An 18,801-nucleotide genomic window follows, 5' to 3' on the forward strand; every position below is an offset into this window, starting at 1 on the left:
ATCTTTTTCAGAATTTAAAGTATATGCAATTCTTAACTACTGGAAATGCTACTGTGTACGAGAGAATTTCGAGTAACCAGCGGGGAATTTGACCAAAGTCATTCATGCTCTAAATGGACATTAGAGAAATATTAAGTCAGAGAAATATAGATTCTATAGCAAGAGCGTTCGAATTAACTGGGAAAATAATTTTCATTAGGGGAATATAGCATGTTTTGATAATATTACAGAAATCGTATAAATGCATTATGAAGAACAGTAGATTTGAAGAGAAAAGTATACATTCCAGGAGAGATAGATAAATGGAAGAAGACTTTTGTAAACTGGAGGGACTCTTAACAAGGAACGAGCTACTGACAAGTTCTAAAATTAACTGCCCTTTAAAACTTCGAAATAGACTTGATCTTAACCTCTCCTACTTTTTTTTTCATCTTCTGTCCATTTCCTGCCATCTCCTTTTTTTTTTTTTTTTTTACTTCCTATAACATGTGTGCTAGTGTCTCTTTCAAATCCCTTACCACCAATTGGAACTTACCGATGACTTTTGTTCTGAAATTTATTCTTTACTTATCCCTTATGTTTATAGTGCAGCTTATGTAAGAGAAACCTCATTAGAAGGTTAATGACCAGAGCAGGTGGATGCCTATGAGGGTTATTAATGGAAACATGTAGCATGATAGTCAACTTTACCCAGACAAAATTTAGTGACCATATTTTCACTAATGGGTCGAGATTTCTCCTTTTCTTTTCATGGTCTTTAAAAGTAGTCTTTATATCGTGCTGCTGAAGAGTTGCGTATTATCATTATTATTATTATTATTATTATTATTATTATTATTATTATTATTATTATTTTACTTGCTAAGCTACACCCTTAGTTGGAAAAGCAAGTTGGTATAAGCCCAAGTGCTCCAGCAGGGAAAATAGCCCAGTGAGGAAAGGAAATAAGGAACTAAATACACTACAGGAGAAGGACTAGATAATTAAAATAAACTATTTTAAGAATAGCAAAATTAAAATAAATATTTCACATAACTATGAAAACTTGAAAAAAAAATAAATAAGAGGAAGACTCGAAGAGAAATAAGATAGAATAGTGCACATGAGTGTACCTAGAGAACTCTACTACAAGACAGTGGAAGACCATGGTACAGAGGCTATGGCACTACCAAAGACTAGAGAACAATGGTTTGATTTTGGAGTGTCCTTTTTCTAAAAGAACTGCTTACTAAAGCTAAAGAGTCTCTTCTACCCTTACCAAGAGGAAAGTAGCCACTGAATAACTACAGTGCAGTAGTTAACCCCTTGGGCGAAGAAGAATTATTTGGTAATCTCAGTGTTGTCAGGTGTATGAGGATAGAGGAGAATGTGGAAAGAATATGCCAGACTATTCTGTGTATATGTAGGCTAAGGAAAATGAGCCGTAACCAGAGAGAGGGATCCAATGTAGTACTGTCTGACTAGTCAAAGGACCCAATAACTGGCTAGCGCTAGTGTCTCAACGGGTGGCTGGTGCCCTGCCCAGCTTACCACCTTTATTTACGGAAATGATGTTGATAATATCACACATAATCCAGATCTTGAATTTGTGTTTTGGAGGATTACCCTCTATAGTGGCGATGTAAGGAACGCCATAAGACATTTACCTCCCGGGTAATATTACTCAAAAGTGTGTTTTTTTTATGCATTCGTTTGGCACCCGGGACCTTCTAATAACTCATCTTTTTGTATATCTGCATGACCATTCATCCACTAAGAACGAAGATAATAAACTCTTGAACTTCACTTTATATATGTATGCCCAATGCTTATGATAGACTACACTTGAAGACGCTGGATTGGTGCTGGTGTCGTAAACAAAAAAAACAAATGATACAAACGAAACAGATGAGCATCGTTATAAAAGATTCTTAATCTCATATGCAGTACAAAATAAGGAGAATTATATTCTATTTTCGAATTAATTGACACAGGATTTAGTACTTTAATACATACGGTACAACACATAAATAAAGTTAAAAATGTTCTATCAATGAAATCTGGTGTAATATCACTCAATACATGTAGCGATATTGTATTATTATTATTATTATTATTATTATTATTATTATTATTATTATTATTATTATTATTACTTGCTAAACAACAACCCTAGTTGGAAAAGCAAGATGCTATAAGCCCAGGGGTCCTAACAGGGAAAATAGCCCAGTGAGGAAAGGAAACACGGAAAAATAAAATATTTTAAGAACAGTAACAACATTAAAATAATTATTTCCTATATAAACTATAAAAACTTTAACAAAACAAGAAGAAGAGAAATTAGATAGAACAGTGTGCCCGAGTGTACCCTCAAGCAAGAGAACTCTAACCCCAGACAGTGGAAGACCATGGTACAGAGGCTATAGCACTTCCAAAGACTAGAGAATAATGGTTTGATTTTGGAATGTCCTTCTCCTAGAAGAGCTGCTTACTATAGCTAAAGAGTCTCTTTTACCCTTACCAAGAGGAAAGTAGCCAATGTACAATTAGAGTGCAGTAGTTAACTCCTCGGGTTGAAGAAGAATTGTTTGGTAATCTCAGTAATGTCAGGTGTATGAGGACAGACGAGAATCTGTAATGAATAGGCCATACTATTCAGTGTATGTGTAGGCAAAGAGAAAGTGAACCGTAACCTGAGAGAAGGATCCAATGAAGTACTGTCTGGCCAGTCAAAGGACCCCCCCCCCCCTCCACCCATAACTCTCTAGCGGTAGTATCTCAACGCTTACAGTCCACATTTTACATTATGGTACCTTTATTGGACAGCGACCTCGTATATTCGGCCTGCATACAACCCCAAAGTGACAATGTGCAGAGGGAAGTGAAGGTCAAGGTCAACGCCGTACTTACGAAAAGAGGATGGTGAGCAACTGCCATCGCTGGGGTCATTGAAAAGCATTTCCCAAAATACTCATCGTTTCCAAGAGATATTTTCATTTGGTCATTTATACCTAGCTTAGACCATTCTAGAACTTTTATGAGCTTACAATGATCATGGATTATATAAATGGACCAATAAAAGATTAAATAAACAGAAAAAAATAATATTACGGCCTTAGGGTCTCTTGTTCGCACATCTTCAACCATTACCTAAAAATTGGTAAATCTCTCTTCACGTGTTCTCATATTATGTCGTCCAGTTAAATTAGTGTCAAAGTGTCAAACCCTAAACTAATTCAATAAAAGGATACTCTGTGCAATATGTTCTATTGATATATCCTCTATTACACAAGAACAACTTTACCATTATCAATTTGGGGGGGGGGGAGCGTTTAGGCGGCCAGATTTAAAAATGGCCGCCAAATTTTGCTATTCAATTAACTGTGGTTTTTGTGACTTTAACTTATAAAATTACAATAAAAAATTAGATATTTCATCTTCATTAATATTTCATAACATAATTCTGAAATTCAATTTATCATTTTGTTGTAGTGTTGGCTCTCTATAATGTCTGAATATGCAATGAGATATGCCGTATATCTATTTCTATTCGATATTTAAGGGAAAATTCCATATGATTATCAAGAAGATGAATCTTTTTGTCCTTATTAGCTATCTCATACTTAGAGCAACATATAATGCCTGTAGGCATATACAAGGGTTATCAAAATCATTGATATGAAAATGAACAATATATGTAGTAAACATTAGTACAGGCATACGTCCGGCCAGAAAATTACAGAAAACATTGACTTATTCATAACCCAGGTATATCTTGTCCGATTTTGATAATTCCGGTAACCACGCCTATGAATTTGGGGTCATTATATAAACGATCCCATCTGTTAGCCTCTATAGCGGATATTTCATTTTGAAATAACGGTAGCTCTACACTATTCTAACTTGTTCCGACCAGATTGTATTTAGTATTTAATATTGTTGTATGTTACATTCAGTTTTGTTTTACTTCTATGAACCCACTTCTACTTGAACCTTGTAACTCTTCCAATGAAAAGGTTTGCTTAATTGAAATTGAAATATTAAAAATGCTAAAAATATAGATTCTGTTACTTAAAGACTGTCTGAAGTGAAGTGACCATAGACAAGGAGAATTTGGCTTTGCATGACAAACGACTGAATGGAGGCTAAGGAATATTTATTTAAAACAAACCAAAAGGATATTGATTCTTCAAACAGAGTTTCAAGTGAACGCGGAAAAACCATTCACATTCAGACTGGTCAGATCCTTTATAAAAAATGTAGAGAACGTTGGATCAACCATAAATACTTTGAATTTGACTGAAAAAAGCTATGTGGCTGACAAAACTCCCTGTTGTTTCCGTCGTTCTTCTGGTGGGCTCAACTTCAGGGAGTAAGGCATTTTCTGTGGTTCTGGTGTTAGCCCTAAAGGCAAACTATATTTTGAGGTTTCTCATGTAGACACAGGATTCAGTACTTTATTACATACGGTACAACACTTATAAAATAAAGTTAAAAATGTTCTATCAATGAAATCTGATGTAATATCCCTCTCAATACATGTAGCGATATTGTATTATTATTATTATTATTATTATTATTATTATTATTATTATTATTATTATTATTATTATTATTACTTGCTAAGCTACAACCCTAGTTGGAAAAGCAAGATGCTAAAAGCCCAGGGCCCCCAACAGGGAAAATATCCCAGTGAGGAAAGGAAACACGGAAAAATGAAATATTTTAAGAATAGTAACAACAATGAAATAAATATTTCCTATATAATCTAAAAAAAAACTTTAACAAAACAAGAAGAAGAGAAATTAGATAGAATAGTATGCCCGAGTGTACCCTCAAGCAAGGGAACTCTAACCCCAGACAGTGGAAGACCATGGTACAGAGGCTATGGCACTACCCAAGATTAGAGAACAGTGGTTTGATTTTGGAGTGTCCTTCTCCTAGCTAAAGTCTCTTCTACCCTTACTAAGAAGAAAGTAGCCACTGAACAACTACAGTGCACAAGTTAACCCCTTGAATGATGAAGAATTGTTTGGTAATCTCAATGTTGTCAGGTGTATGAGGACATGAGGATGTGGAAAGAATAGGCCAGACTATTCGGTGTATGTGTAGGGAAAGGAAAACTTAGCAGTAACAAGAGAGAGAGGAATCCAATGTATAACTGTCTAGCCTGTCAAAGGACCTAATAACTCTCTAGCGGTAGTTGTTTTGTTTGTGTAACTACCACTTCTGTCATTAGTTTTTAACTGTATTATTATTATTATTATTATTATTATTATTATTATTATTATTATTATTATTATTATTATTATTATTATTATTATTATTATTATTATTATTACCCCCGCCAAGGAGATTATAATTTCGAGTGCGTTTATTTATCTACTCATTTATTTATTTATTTGTCTGTCTGTCTGTGAAACGCATTACATCAAAATTACTGGACGGATTTTAACGAAATTTTCGCCAAAGATAGAACTTAGGCCATGGACGGCCCCAATAAATTTTGGAGATGATTTGCATCGGGATCCTGATTCTAGATCCGAATTTGCAATTTTCCCAATTTTAAAGATTACGTCAAAACATTTGACAAAATTTCCACCACAGACAGATCTTAGGCCACGTATGACTTTATTGACTTCTAGATCCGGATTTGTATTTTCACAATTTTATTTGCCTGTGTGTCTATCTGCGGACAGGACTACGTCAAAACTATTCGACGGATTTTGACGAGATTTACACCACAGATATAACTTAGGACATGGGCGACCCCACTGAATTTTGGAGATGATCCAGATCGGATCCGAATTCTATCTAGTTTATTTATTTACCTGTGTGTCTATCTGTGGACAGGCTTACGCTAAAACTACTTAATGGATTTGATGAAATTTTTACCACAGATAGATCTTAGGTCATGGACGACCACAATGAAATTTGGAGATGATCCGAATCGGGATGGGGATTTTAGATCCGGATATGCAAATATACAGGATTATGGCTGTCGAGATTTTTGGTATGCCAGTAACCTGGCGTGATGTGATTCCTGCTTTTGGGTTTGTGGTTGTCGGGTTTATGGCTTTCGGGATTCTGTCCGGCTCCCATTCTGAGGATATGGAACCAAACTTTATTGAACCAATATATTTTGAAAATTATCGAATGAAAGCACAGAAGTTACTCAAATGTCTCCTGGAAGACAGCTTAGAATCAACAAAAGTCTCATCCTCACAATGCATTATAAGGATTTCTGAGAAAATCAAGGAGCTAAAGAATAACATATATGAATGGCAGACAGCTAGATTTTGGATTCAATACCCAGATATTATTTTTATTTTTTTTACTCTTCATCAAGGTTGAGCATACAGGAAACTTGGAGTTACCCTTGGATACAGCAATGACAAATGCTGCCATATTATGCAGCAGCTGGTCATAATCCTTATACAAAGTTTCCCTGTCTGTATTTACAGAAAATGGAATAGCACCCATCTCGTCACTCTGATATTTACAGAAAATTTATGGAGGGGTTTCATGTAGTTGGGCAAAGTTATCTTTATTTGATGTGACGCATTAAGACAACTGGAGGATTAACTCACGAAAGAGGAATGGCTGAAATTCAGCGAACAAAATGAACTTTAGCAATGTCAGCATCAACAGACATATAGTTTGCAATGCAAGAACTGAGAGGCATTTCTGTATAACACGAGTGCAGCACCTAGAGGACACCTCCACGTGAAGAAAGCGAGACTACATAGACACTTAAAATTATTTCCTTTCTCGAAGCACGATCCATTTACAGAAAAAGCATCTCTTCATAGTATTTCAAATAGTAGGGACTTTGCTGATAAGAAGGTAAATGTTGATAAGGCAAGAATGGGTGGAAGTAGCATTATTACACCCATGTTTGGAAAAGAATTAAAGGAATTCAACTTTCTGTGAAAAAAACTAGGGTTTCACACTTTGAACCAAATTCCTCTTGGTAGAGAATCAGATGAAAATGTTCAGCTTGATCCACACCTTTTTTTTTTTTTTCAAAGACTGTGTATTCTAGTCAATAATGAAACATCATCTAATGAGCAGGCTAAATACTTTGAGAGTATGCTCGTTGTGGTCATCCACCAGCATCAATTTATTCTTCTGGACTACCATGAGATATCAGGATACCTGTCTTAGCTGATTCGTTGTAAAGGTAAAGGTGTCTTGTTGCAGTTCCAGTATCATCAGAATATATGATCACCAGAACGTCAGCCTGGCAATTTCAACCCCCAACTGTGTTGCCCAAACACAACAGTGGCCTGTCCAGTAAACACCTTAAACTCAGTCTCAGTCTTTGATTGATCTACTGTCATGCGAATGCTAGGCGAACGTGTTACCACTGTACTAGCAAGACCGTCTCGAGACGGCCCTGGTACTAGCCAGGAGTTAACTTGTGGCGTTCACCCAGCCAATCAGAAACTGGACGATGTGCAGTTGGTGTTAGATGGAGGAGCCCTACAACAGCGTATATCATGACAAAAATGTACCACATTTGATGAGAACATAGTCCAGTATTATAGGTATGTAACATCTAGATATAGGAAAGGATACATTGTGTATAATGGATATGGAAATGGTGCCTCCATCAAATATGCTGCTCACCACAGACGGTCAGGAGGTTGTGCTGGTATTAATGTATTATTCACCCTCAAAACGGTTAAGAAATTAAAGAAAGATGATTTCTCGACTAATAAAAACAAGAAGAAAAATTTTATAAACTTGCTAGGAATAGCCGTGTTGAAAGCAGCATGTAATGTTATACATGCAAGAGAAGATGTAAATGTTTCGATTATTAAAACCATACTGAACTCTGTAATGAAAAAAAAGAAACTTTACTAATAGGGGATGATATTGATTTGTTCGTTCTCCCTTGTTATCATGCTAATACTAATAATTACAATATCTTCTTCGAACCAGAACCACAGGGAAATACCCGGAGCAGGAGGGTTTTGGAATATCTTAGAGACAAGAAAGCTTTAGGGTATGTCATATATGTAAATGTTCTCTTCATCCATGTCAATTCAGGTTGTGATTCCACAATCAGAGTTTATGGATTGGGCAAGACTACAAAAGATAAGGAAAGATAGAAAATTCTGTCAACTATCACAGGTGTCTAGTCAAGAACGTGTGATCAATAAGGATGAAGTAACTGAGGTAGGAAAAAAAGCCTTAGAATGTCTCTACAACGACAAACCAAATTAGAAAATAAATATTCTTTGTTTTAAGCACTTTAGAGTAAAAGTTACTAAGAGCTAAAAATATATTGAGTCCAAGTCCTGGTCACCAATAAAAGCAGCAGCCAAAGTCCACAGCGTCAGAGTTTTTTTTTTTTTTTTTTTTTTTTTTTTTTTTTTTTTTTTTTGAGTAGGGCTGGAAACTAAAAGATGACAAGCTGCAGTCTGTTATGGTTGTCATGCTAACAGGCCCTTATAATTTATAAATAATGATTTGGTATAGTTGTACAACTACTGTAGATGTAATACAACAAGATGTAACTGCAGCAAACATGGTACCGACTGTTCATATTCATGTGGTGATTGCAGAGGTTTCCATTGCACCAATTCATCACAGCCTGAAATTGACGCAATTGATCTTATTGGTTACTAGCTCTGTGATAGTGTGTTTTGAATTATTACCAATTGGCATGCTGTGCAATGATGAGTATCGCTTATGTTTATTTTATATGCAGTTTGGTACGGATAAAGGAACATTTCATTAACTTTAAAGAATTCTGTAGGAGGTAATGTCTGGAATGTACAAAAAAAAAAAAAAATGTACATGCAAATGCAGCAACTGCATTCATAATCAAAACATAGAGGTCGGAATATGCTAATTGAATAGATTCACCACAAAATCTTGGTTTGGCAATTTGAATTATACAAATCGGACAAGATATACCTAGGTTATTGGTAATTCATTATATATATATATATATATATATATATATATATATATATATATATATATATATATATATATATATATATATATATATATAATATATATAAATATTTTAAAATTTGTTGGCGTGACCCATGTCTGTTTATTACATTTATTGTTTCTTTTCCTATCAATGATTTTGATAATCCTTACATGCAGGCCTTATATGTTGCTCTAAGTATGAGATAGCTAATAAGGACAAAAAGGATTCATCTTCTTGATCAAATTATTAAAACTTACTGTTTGTCGAATAAAAATAGCTATGTGGCAATCTTTTTTAGGGCTAAAACTACAACAAATGATTGATTGAATTCAAGAACTGTGTTCTGAAATATTAATGAAATAGTAATGAAAGTGAAATAACCATTTATTTTTTTTTTATTTCACAAGTTAAAGTCACAAATCCAGTGCTAATTGAATAGGGAGAATTTGGCGGCCATTTTTAAATATGGCCGCCTTCAACCACTTTCCCTTAAGTTGATTATGATTTACATTCAGTAGCTTACATTATGCTACATCTCAGTTAATTAAGAGTGTTGCTCTTCTAAACGTTCACTACAAGTAAGGAAAGCGATTAGGCGTCTATTTGGGGCGTCAGGGTCCTTCATATGTCAAATACAATAGCTCTTTATCAGCTGGTAACCATGTAACCGTAATCTCAAACATGGCCAGTGCCACAGCCTATCCATAGCCCTTTGGCATAATTTGGAATTTTCCAGAATGCCTTCATTAATCAATCATGATTCCTTTTTTTGCTATTGGAAATTGTTTTATATATATATATATATATATATATATATATATATATATATATATACATATATATATGTGTATATATATATATATATATATATATATATATATATATATATATATATATATATATATGTATATATATATATGTGTGTGTGTGCGTGTGTGTATGTGTTTGTGTGTGTGTTTATTGTATGAATGAGTACATTTCTTTCATAATTCGTCTTGATTCTTGTGTTACTCCCACCTGTTGATTTTGTCAGTTTGAATATTAGCTTACTGTTGTTCTATATATATATATATATATATATATATATATATATATATATATATATATATATATACATATATATATATATATATGTATATATATATATATATATATATATATATATATATATATATATATATATATATATATAAATATATATATACATATATATATATATAAATTAAATACTGTATTGCAATCCCTTCATTCGTCAAAATATGTTTTCCTTTCTTGTTTATAAAAGGAGCAATTTATACATTAAATTCTAGAACAAAGTCCTTCAAATAATCTTCTATTCCCTTATGTATGCCTCTAAATTTTCATCTGGCTCAGCAATAAGTTCAAGAACATTATCTGAAGACAAACCATTTTGAAAGTATGTCGAATTCATTTTACCCACTTCACATCTCTAAATGAATGGCATCACACTGGTTGGTCTGCGTGTTCTCTTCATCGGGAAAGTGTTCATCTTATCCTTCTTTTCTTTGCCATTCAATTCGTGTCCACAACTGAATTGGATAACTCTGTCAACGCGTACAGTCTTCACCTCCCCCACTCCCGCCCCCTTCATCAGCTGGTGATTCTACAATAATCTGATTTATATAGATGAATTTGTCCTTTGTTTATATTATTATTTTCTGTACATCCCGTATTATGATGATCTTACTTTTACGGGTTTATTACTCGCCCTCCATCAGACACTAAAGGTCTGTTCAGGCGGGCCTTGGTGTGTGAAAATAATTTCTGTCCAGTTAATATTTTCCTCTGTATCATTATCAGTCATTTCGCTAGCATTTGTATTCAGGCTTAATAGTTTTCAGGTCACTATTATAACACTTTCTAAAACGATAAGTCTTCAGGTTTTTCTTGAAAGCTGCCACATTTTTGCTATTCTTGACATCGAGTGGAAGGTCGTTGAAGAGTCTCGGTGCAGCATAACTGAATGTTCTTCCTCCTATTGCATGATTCACACTAATTTCGAATAGTCTATGTGGGTCATCAGCATGTCTAACTCTTACAGCGGCGCTGGTAGCTTCAGGGTAGGGAACCAAGCAATCACGAAGATACTTAGGCTTATCACTTGTAAGTGCTTTGTGAGTCAACAAGCAAATCTTAAATTCAATTCTAGCCTTAACAGGTAACCAATGTAGATCGATCAATGCAGGAGTTATTCTCTCCCGTAGTTTAATGCCTTTTATCAGTCTAGCCGCCCGGTTTTGCACATTTTGAAGCTTTCTTAGTAGTGTATTGGGAAATTTGTAGTACAGAGAATTGCAATAATCAAGCCTTGATATTACGTAACTCATCACTAAAATGTTTGTGCTGCCCTCTGTTAAATATTTTCTAATAAATGCTATGATCTATAATCTATTATGACAATTTCTCCCTCCATTATACCCATTAACTATCCGTGTGTGGTATCCGACCTGTCTTCTGACACAATAACATTTTCCTCAATCTAACATGTTTTTTTTTCTTTATGTTTTATCATTACATCCTAAGTTGTTGTATGAGAAGCCCATATTGTGTTCCAACTACAATTTCATTATTATATCCTTCTTTTCGCCAAGAAATCGTTTTTTTTTCTGGTTCAGCATTTTTCTTTGTTTCTCTAATTTCTGGAATTCATTCTACTATTTTAGCTTCTCCATAAAATCATAACCAGTTTGCACGATTTCCTCTACATGATTTTGGGTTCCTCTTTATTTCCACCCCCCCCCCTTATTATTTTTTTTCTATCTATATGCATTTTTCCCCATTCTTACCACTTTGGTCTACAATTCGTTAGCAAGTTTAGGGAGGGCTGTTTCTCGCTCTTCAATCACCCACGAAAGATTTTCTTGACAAAATTACAAATGCAATTGGAATCTTTTTGTATAAAACGATTTTCAATTTAAGTAAGATCATTTATTGCCTCAATCATTACCAGAAAATTGTATGCATTTTTTAGTTACATGCACCAGAAATCTCTGAATAAACGAAAGTTGATGAAAACGATATCCTGAAATGTAAAGCCGTTTAATCGTACATTCAGGCGTAATCGTTTGTTACATGAACGTCACCAGATTGAAATTATTTAATTTCAAAGTTATACTATAATTGCTGCGTTAATTTACCATAATTAATAGAAAATTGTCTATGAAGAAAAATAATATATGCATGTGGTGTAAATATAGAGATAACCCAAAACAATAAACTTAATTGTGATCCCGTTTAAACACAATTTGATATGCTGTTTGTGTATTTTCAAAACAATATAATTTCCTTTTGAGATGTTTATATGTAACCATGTATGTTCTCATAAGAGATATAAATAAAACATTTGAAGATTTTATGCAGAGAAAGTAATCAAATAGATAAAATTTTGATGATTTGTTATACCGTTAAAATATGTAATCAAACACAATCGTTTGTTGACATCAACGTCTGTGACGTCACCAAAAACACTGATTCTTGCCGAAGTCCACCATGGCGGGTGCTAAAGATTACGCAGTTTTAGATTTACAGGTATATTGTATATTTACTTTTTAAATGGGAAAATGTTCTGGAACTGTTTGAAATCAATGGCACTAGCAGATAAAAGGGTTAATTGAAAGAGGGATCGCTATTGTATGGAATTATGGGCTCCCTATAAGGTTCACTGCACCCCACGTCAGCAATTTATGTATATTACCAAAAGTACCTCTATAGTACTTAAAATTTTTGCTAGGGCAAAAGCATGATCCATGAGTTATTAGTTCTGTCTAAATATTTATTTAATCAAATAGTGACCATTATTTATTGGTGCAAACCGCTTGGGTTTAGTCTATATGCTGCCATTGGAGCCTTTGTATATCAGCGGCTAGTTCCTCAAGCGTTCATTAATAATGGACATCAACTGACCTAAATTTTCCCACCCAACCTAACTTAACCTTCAAGCCGTGTCCTTATCTACTTTTTTAACGGGGGCTAAAGCCTCCCTGCGACTCCCCTTACACTGTTGTATTTTAAGTTAGACATAATAATACATACAGGTGACCGCTATCGAACTTACACTCCCTGCCATTATATTAAACCTGCCTATATATTTACCCGTACACCGTCCAGAGCTGCTAAGAATTTCAATGAGTATAAGGTTAGGCCAGTTAGAATGTAGTTTGTTGGGATAGGTGGTCTTTCTTATTACTTGTCTGACCGTTTTTCTTATGGGGAATATGTTCTTTATTATGGGTAATTCTATGCAGTAGCTCTGCCAGGAAGTTATAAAATTTAAGTACTTAAACTACAAAGGGGGAATTCCAAGGTTTTGTTTGATATATAAATCTAAGCGGCGCTAGGACTAGAAGTGGTTTAAAAAGCAAAACTAAATTTGACCCACCTGAAAAAAAAGTCCCTCGACTTCATAACTCAAATTCCTCTTCAGACTGAGCTCTCATTTGTTCGTTTGTACGTTAAAAACATAGATTATGTCATTATTAGATCGTCAACTGTATTCTATGTAGCAAACCGTCACCCAAACATCATAGATTTTAACCAATGGTGATTATCTGCATTTTAGTTGGGACTAGCATTTTTACAAAACTAGAATCACATGACTTGAATACCCAATCAGGTGACAGTTTTACTAATAAAGTGAACACTTTTCGACACTTTTCACACAAATTCCACTGCTAATTTTTCAGTCTTTTGAGAGCCATGGAGGCGTGTGAACCTTTAACTTCTGGTGCGGTGTCTCATTTACCATCTACTTTGACATCAATTTCTGTGGATTTCCTCCCAAGTTCTTGTCTCAATTGAAGATTTTGTTTTGTATCATTGTAGTAACATTGAAAGAATAATAAAGTACTACTAAGATATGGTGTTATTAAAAGTGAAAGTGACACTATTTTCCCACCTGTTGTTCTAAGTGTTGACCTGATATTAACAAAATAGCATTACTGTGTGAAAGAGTGCATGTTGTATTGAAAAACAAGGAAGTAAAAAAAAAGGGTGTTGTTTTTACGTATCCATTTTAAAGGGGACTTTGTTTGAAAAGTCTCATTTAGATATAGAATCTAATTTGTTACTTGTATATAATTATATTGGTGTTAAATTTAGTTATAAATTTGTTGAAAATGATTTAAGAATTTCTCACAAAAGTATAAATGATTGAAGCTCATTCATTTGTGAGGTTATTGGGTATTGAGTCGGGAAGGTGCAGCTCACCTTTACCCTCCAACCTAAGTACACAAAGGGTTTTAGCCTGTCTTATATTTAATGTGGCTGTGTAAGGGGGGACACAGGTGGCCGAACCCCCCCCCCCTCCCCCCTCCCCCGTTAGGTAAGGATACGGCTACTAGGTTATGTTAGGTAGTTTGTTTAGGGTAGCTGGTGGCCTTGATTATAACCAATTTATTGCTATTTCTACATGTGCCATTATTCGTTTGTTAAAACAGGCTCTTTAATTCGTTCTCCTCAAAAATCCTGGTTTCCCAGTGGTGGTCCCCCAAGATTGGAAAGGTTAACAAATAGGGTAAAAATACTGTTCCTCCTCAAAAAGAAAGTCAGATTTAGATAAGCACTAAGTAATTCATTAGGAAAAAAGATATCAAAATTGTTAGTGGCGGGGCTATTGCATAGAATTACCTAATTATGATCTGATACAGTATACCATAATGTGGAAGTTATTTCATCATTTTACATAATGTCATGGTTTACTTCGACCACAGCAATATTTTCTAAGTTCAGCTCGGTCTGCACACAAGTCACGGGTAGCTCCTGCTTTGTTTCAGAACTTCCTGATAGATAGAGCCCGTGTCGTCCCAGGCTATGAAGCGTTCGTTGTTAAATATGTAACTTCCCTGGTAGTTACATATATATATAGCTTAAATCCCGCGTTTCGACGCGGCACGACAGAAATTCAAAATTCGTGGCGATCGCCGCCATGACAGTAGGTGGTCATACATGAGCGCCATCACTCGTAGGTTATTAGAACCATTCCCAACATCTTCAGATTTTCTCTGTCGTTGATCGTGTCAACACCTCGGGAATTCTTTTTGTGGATATATTACTTTATTCTACAATTTGGTGAAGTACCTTTTGTCTGATTATTGTTAATAGCTTTCGCTGCCTTTCAACTATCGAAGATTTTATATAGGATAATTTTTTGCGGGTCCAACTTGGACAGTTTAAGTGAACTTGATTTCATACAAAGATGTCCAGACCCAGTAAGGGCTCTTCTGTTGTTAAACTTTGGTTGTTGGGCTAGACCAGCTTTCGAGCTGCTCTTTCTTCCCGCACTGTAATTAACAGGGAGCATGTATGTATTAGTTTTCGTTCCTTGTGTTGAGGGATCAAATATTTTTTCCCCCTAATTTATTAACGAACAACTCTTAAAGTTATAATGGAAGGAAGACATTTTCTACATTAAACATTGTGATGTTACTATTTTGTAACGTAACTCTTAGCAGAGCGGAATGTGATTACCTTGTAGAAATTCAGTCCTTCTTGGTGATGAAGTCACAGTCATGTGACGTAATCCGTTTAGTATAACTTGCATTTTATGAATTATTTTCTTTCTTGCAAGAAATTTTTAAAATATTAGCTTTCTAAGCATAAGTATGTTTATAATGTTAAGGAAATATATTATTTTCAAGTATATATTTGTCCTATTAGTATATTTCGCTTAATCAATTTTCGATTTAGAGTTTTCTCGAGCGTAGTCATTTTACGCTCGTAGTACGACTAAGAGAGATATCCGATATTAAACGATCAATCTTGTTTCACAATACTTGTATTGTTATTTAATATTTCGCTTTTGAGAATACTAATATTATTCATATATCCTATTGTATTTTCATTCTGGCCCTTGACTAAAGAGAATATTCTCTCGCAACGGGCAGATCTATTATGATCTAACGTGAAATAGTTTGAAGAGCTAGTGTTCAATGGCACATATAATGACGCAATGCAGTCAAGCAACGATAAGTAATACTCTTATCAATCGTTTTTTGTTTTCACAATTACTGGTATCGTTATTTTATATTTCGATTTTGAAAATACTAATATTAATCATATATTCTTTTGTATTTTCTTTCTAGCCCTTGACGAAAGAGTATAATCTCTCGTAACGGGTAGGTCTATTAAGATCTAATGTGAAATAATTAAAAGTGATACTATTCAGTGTCAGTGCAGTGGAAGGTGCGTTCGTTCGTGTCCGTCATAATCCCAGCCGGGGACCTCTTCCATGCTCCCCAACCCCTGGGAGAAGGAAAGTCGAAAGGCAAAAGGATATGGCAGACCTTGATTGCGAACGAATGTCCCCTTGAACGATCATGTTAACAATGTACAGATCGCTCCATCTTCATAGTAAAAACGAGTTTAAAAATGTATGCGTCTTCATCAGACGCAAAAATCGCGACGTGGTTGGAGCCAACCACTACGTTCTAAACCACGCAAGAGACGTATGTCTCCTTATAAACCCTCCTGCAGTGACTGTGTTCACCGGAGGTGTTCCTTTCGGACTAAGACTACGTGTCAGCACCGAAACAATTGCGTAAGACGCATAGTCCGTCAGATAAAGGAGGTGCTCAGCTCACAACAATCGATACACGTACATGTAACACGATTCAGATCGCGCACTAGAAATATCGACAGTTGACGATACCTCTCAGCGATCACTACATAGTTCAGTTAAAACACTCGCCGCTCATTATGTATCTGATTTGTCAGAATTAAAGACATCTATTTCGTCTGTGTTGACGCTTACGATTCTTGGGCACACAGCGATAGACCAAGAAAACGGTCTTCCGATAGTATCGGACAGCATAGTTCTCCGATACTCAGCATCGCTCCCTCCCAGCGATCAGCTTGCGTTGCGGCAAGCGTGAGGACGGACGCATGCGGCAGTCTGGTCTCATCCTCACGGCAGTCGCAGACACCAGTCTGGTCTTTCCTTCACGGCAGACGCAGACACCAGTCTGGTCTCTCCTTCTCGGCAGACGCAGACACCAGTCTGGTCTCTCGTGAGAGATCTCTCACAACAATCGATACATACAAGTATTGACAGTTGACGATACGTCTCTGCGAAACGCTCCCTCGCAGTGATCAGCTCGCTTTGTGGCAAGCGTTAGGACGGACGCATGCGGCAGTCTGGTCTCTTCCTCACGGCAGTCGCAGACACCAGTCTGGTCTCTCCTTCACGGCAGACGCCAGTCTGGTCTCTCGGGGGAGATCTCTCACAACAATCGATACATAGAAGTATCGACAGTTGACGATATGCAGCAGTCTGGTCTCTCCCTCGCGGCAGACGCAGACACAGACACCACGGCAGACACACATGCCACGGCGGACGCAGCAATCTGGATGCATGCAGTAGTCTGTAATCTCACGGCAAAGTGGATGCATGCAGCAGTCTAGACATATACTAGACCCATGCAGTCAGGTTTTGTCACACGTCACCGCCGCCAAACATTTGTCTCTTCTTTGCCATTGACTGGACACGTTTCCTCGCCGCTCGCAGCAAACTCACGGCATTCGGGACTCATGCATTAGACTGATACCTCTCAGAGAAACATACAACAGTCTCAAGCTAGACCCATGATGGACTCATATGGTCGGAACTTGTCCTCGCAACAGGATAGACAAGTTTTTTATCTCTCCTTCATGATTTTCTGAACCCACAACTAACGCTCCCTCGCTTCACGCTGTTGACATACAACATGCTGGACGCATGCGTTCATAGATTTTCTCTCACATGGGTTTACAGATGTTGTTGCTCCCTTACAGCATGATGATCTTATGCTAGAAGCACTAGAACCTGTCTCTCCCTCGAACTTAAACGTGATACTTCTTCGCAACTGGATGAAATCCTTCACGAGATTTCTTCCAGACAAGAGGAATTATTTTGGAAGATAATAACTGTCACAATGACGAGGTTTTGTCTCCTACTCATTCGAATCAGAGAATCGATGTTCCATTAGCCGATTTAGAAGACGAATCTTAGGATTCATTAAAGTCTACTAAAAAAAAAAAAAAAAAAAAAAAAAAGTTCTGGCTAGATGGGTTAAGAGAGTTTTCTCAACCCTCAACCAATGGACGTCCAATAGAAGGTTCTAGGGAAGGCCTCCTTTATCTTTTCCTCACTCAGGTCAATCATGAGCAAGTCGTAGTTTGTGGTCCAATTTTGAAATAGACCATCGGCTGAAGTAAACTTTTAGATAATAAAAGTCTTCAGCCTTATGGACTGGACTCTCGGAACTCTCGCAGAAGCCACAGACCCTAGGAACAAGGCTCAGATGCATCTGTTTGCCTGTTTGGTTAAGGCCTGGAGGGATGTCCCCATCGAACTTTCCGCCCCTTTCATGGCAGGAGTTCTTAAAAAGACCTCAGAGGATTGCGACTGGAGATCAAGCTCGCAGATTCTCAAGTCAACAAACCGAATAAAAAAGTGAGACGTTTTATGCCTCCCATATCGTCTATACCCCTAGAGCTGACAACAGTCCACTCAGGAGACAAGGCAGCAGCTCTTTAAGAACAAGTGAGCCTTATGCTGTCAGCTTCATTCATAGTAATGTAGAGGTCACCACATCGGATGGGTCTTTACATCATACTTTTTAAATATTTAACTTAGCCGGTGAATATATAATAGCTGACGTCTCCGGCGGCTCGACAGAAAAACACAAAAACTCGCGAGCGATCGCTATGAAGGTTGCGGGTGTGCCCACCAGCGCCAACTATCGGCCAGATACCGCATATATACATGTAAACAGCTCCAGTTCTTCTCTGTCGGTCTGATCGACAAGGTGTTCCATTACTCGCTGTTAACCTGGAGTTTTTCAACAGTCTTGGTGAAGTACTTCTTTTTGGTT

At 36.2% G+C, this 18,801-nt stretch overlaps 1 protein-coding gene across 4 annotated transcripts in view; it reads left to right on the plus strand.

Annotated features, from left to right (window-relative positions):
• The first annotated feature begins 12,391 nt into the window (after window positions 1–12,391).
• The window catches only part of LOC137643963 (protein YIPF1-like), a 197,066-nt gene continuing 190,656 nt past the window's right edge, over window positions 12,392–18,801 (plus strand). For 3 of the 4 annotated variants that reach the window (XM_068376785.1, XM_068376782.1, XM_068376783.1), the window contains exon 1: window positions 12,392–12,481. In XM_068376785.1, coding sequence (XP_068232886.1) covers window positions 12,443–12,481 — 39 coding nt within the window. In that variant the 5' untranslated portion in view covers window positions 12,392–12,442. The remainder of the gene's footprint in view (window positions 12,482–18,801) is intronic. The other variant, XM_068376784.1, reaches the window with a different exon arrangement.

Source organism: Palaemon carinicauda, chromosome 7 (genome assembly GCF_036898095.1).
Source record: "Palaemon carinicauda isolate YSFRI2023 chromosome 7, ASM3689809v2, whole genome shotgun sequence".
Taxonomy (NCBI): domain Eukaryota; kingdom Metazoa; phylum Arthropoda; class Malacostraca; order Decapoda; family Palaemonidae; genus Palaemon; species Palaemon carinicauda.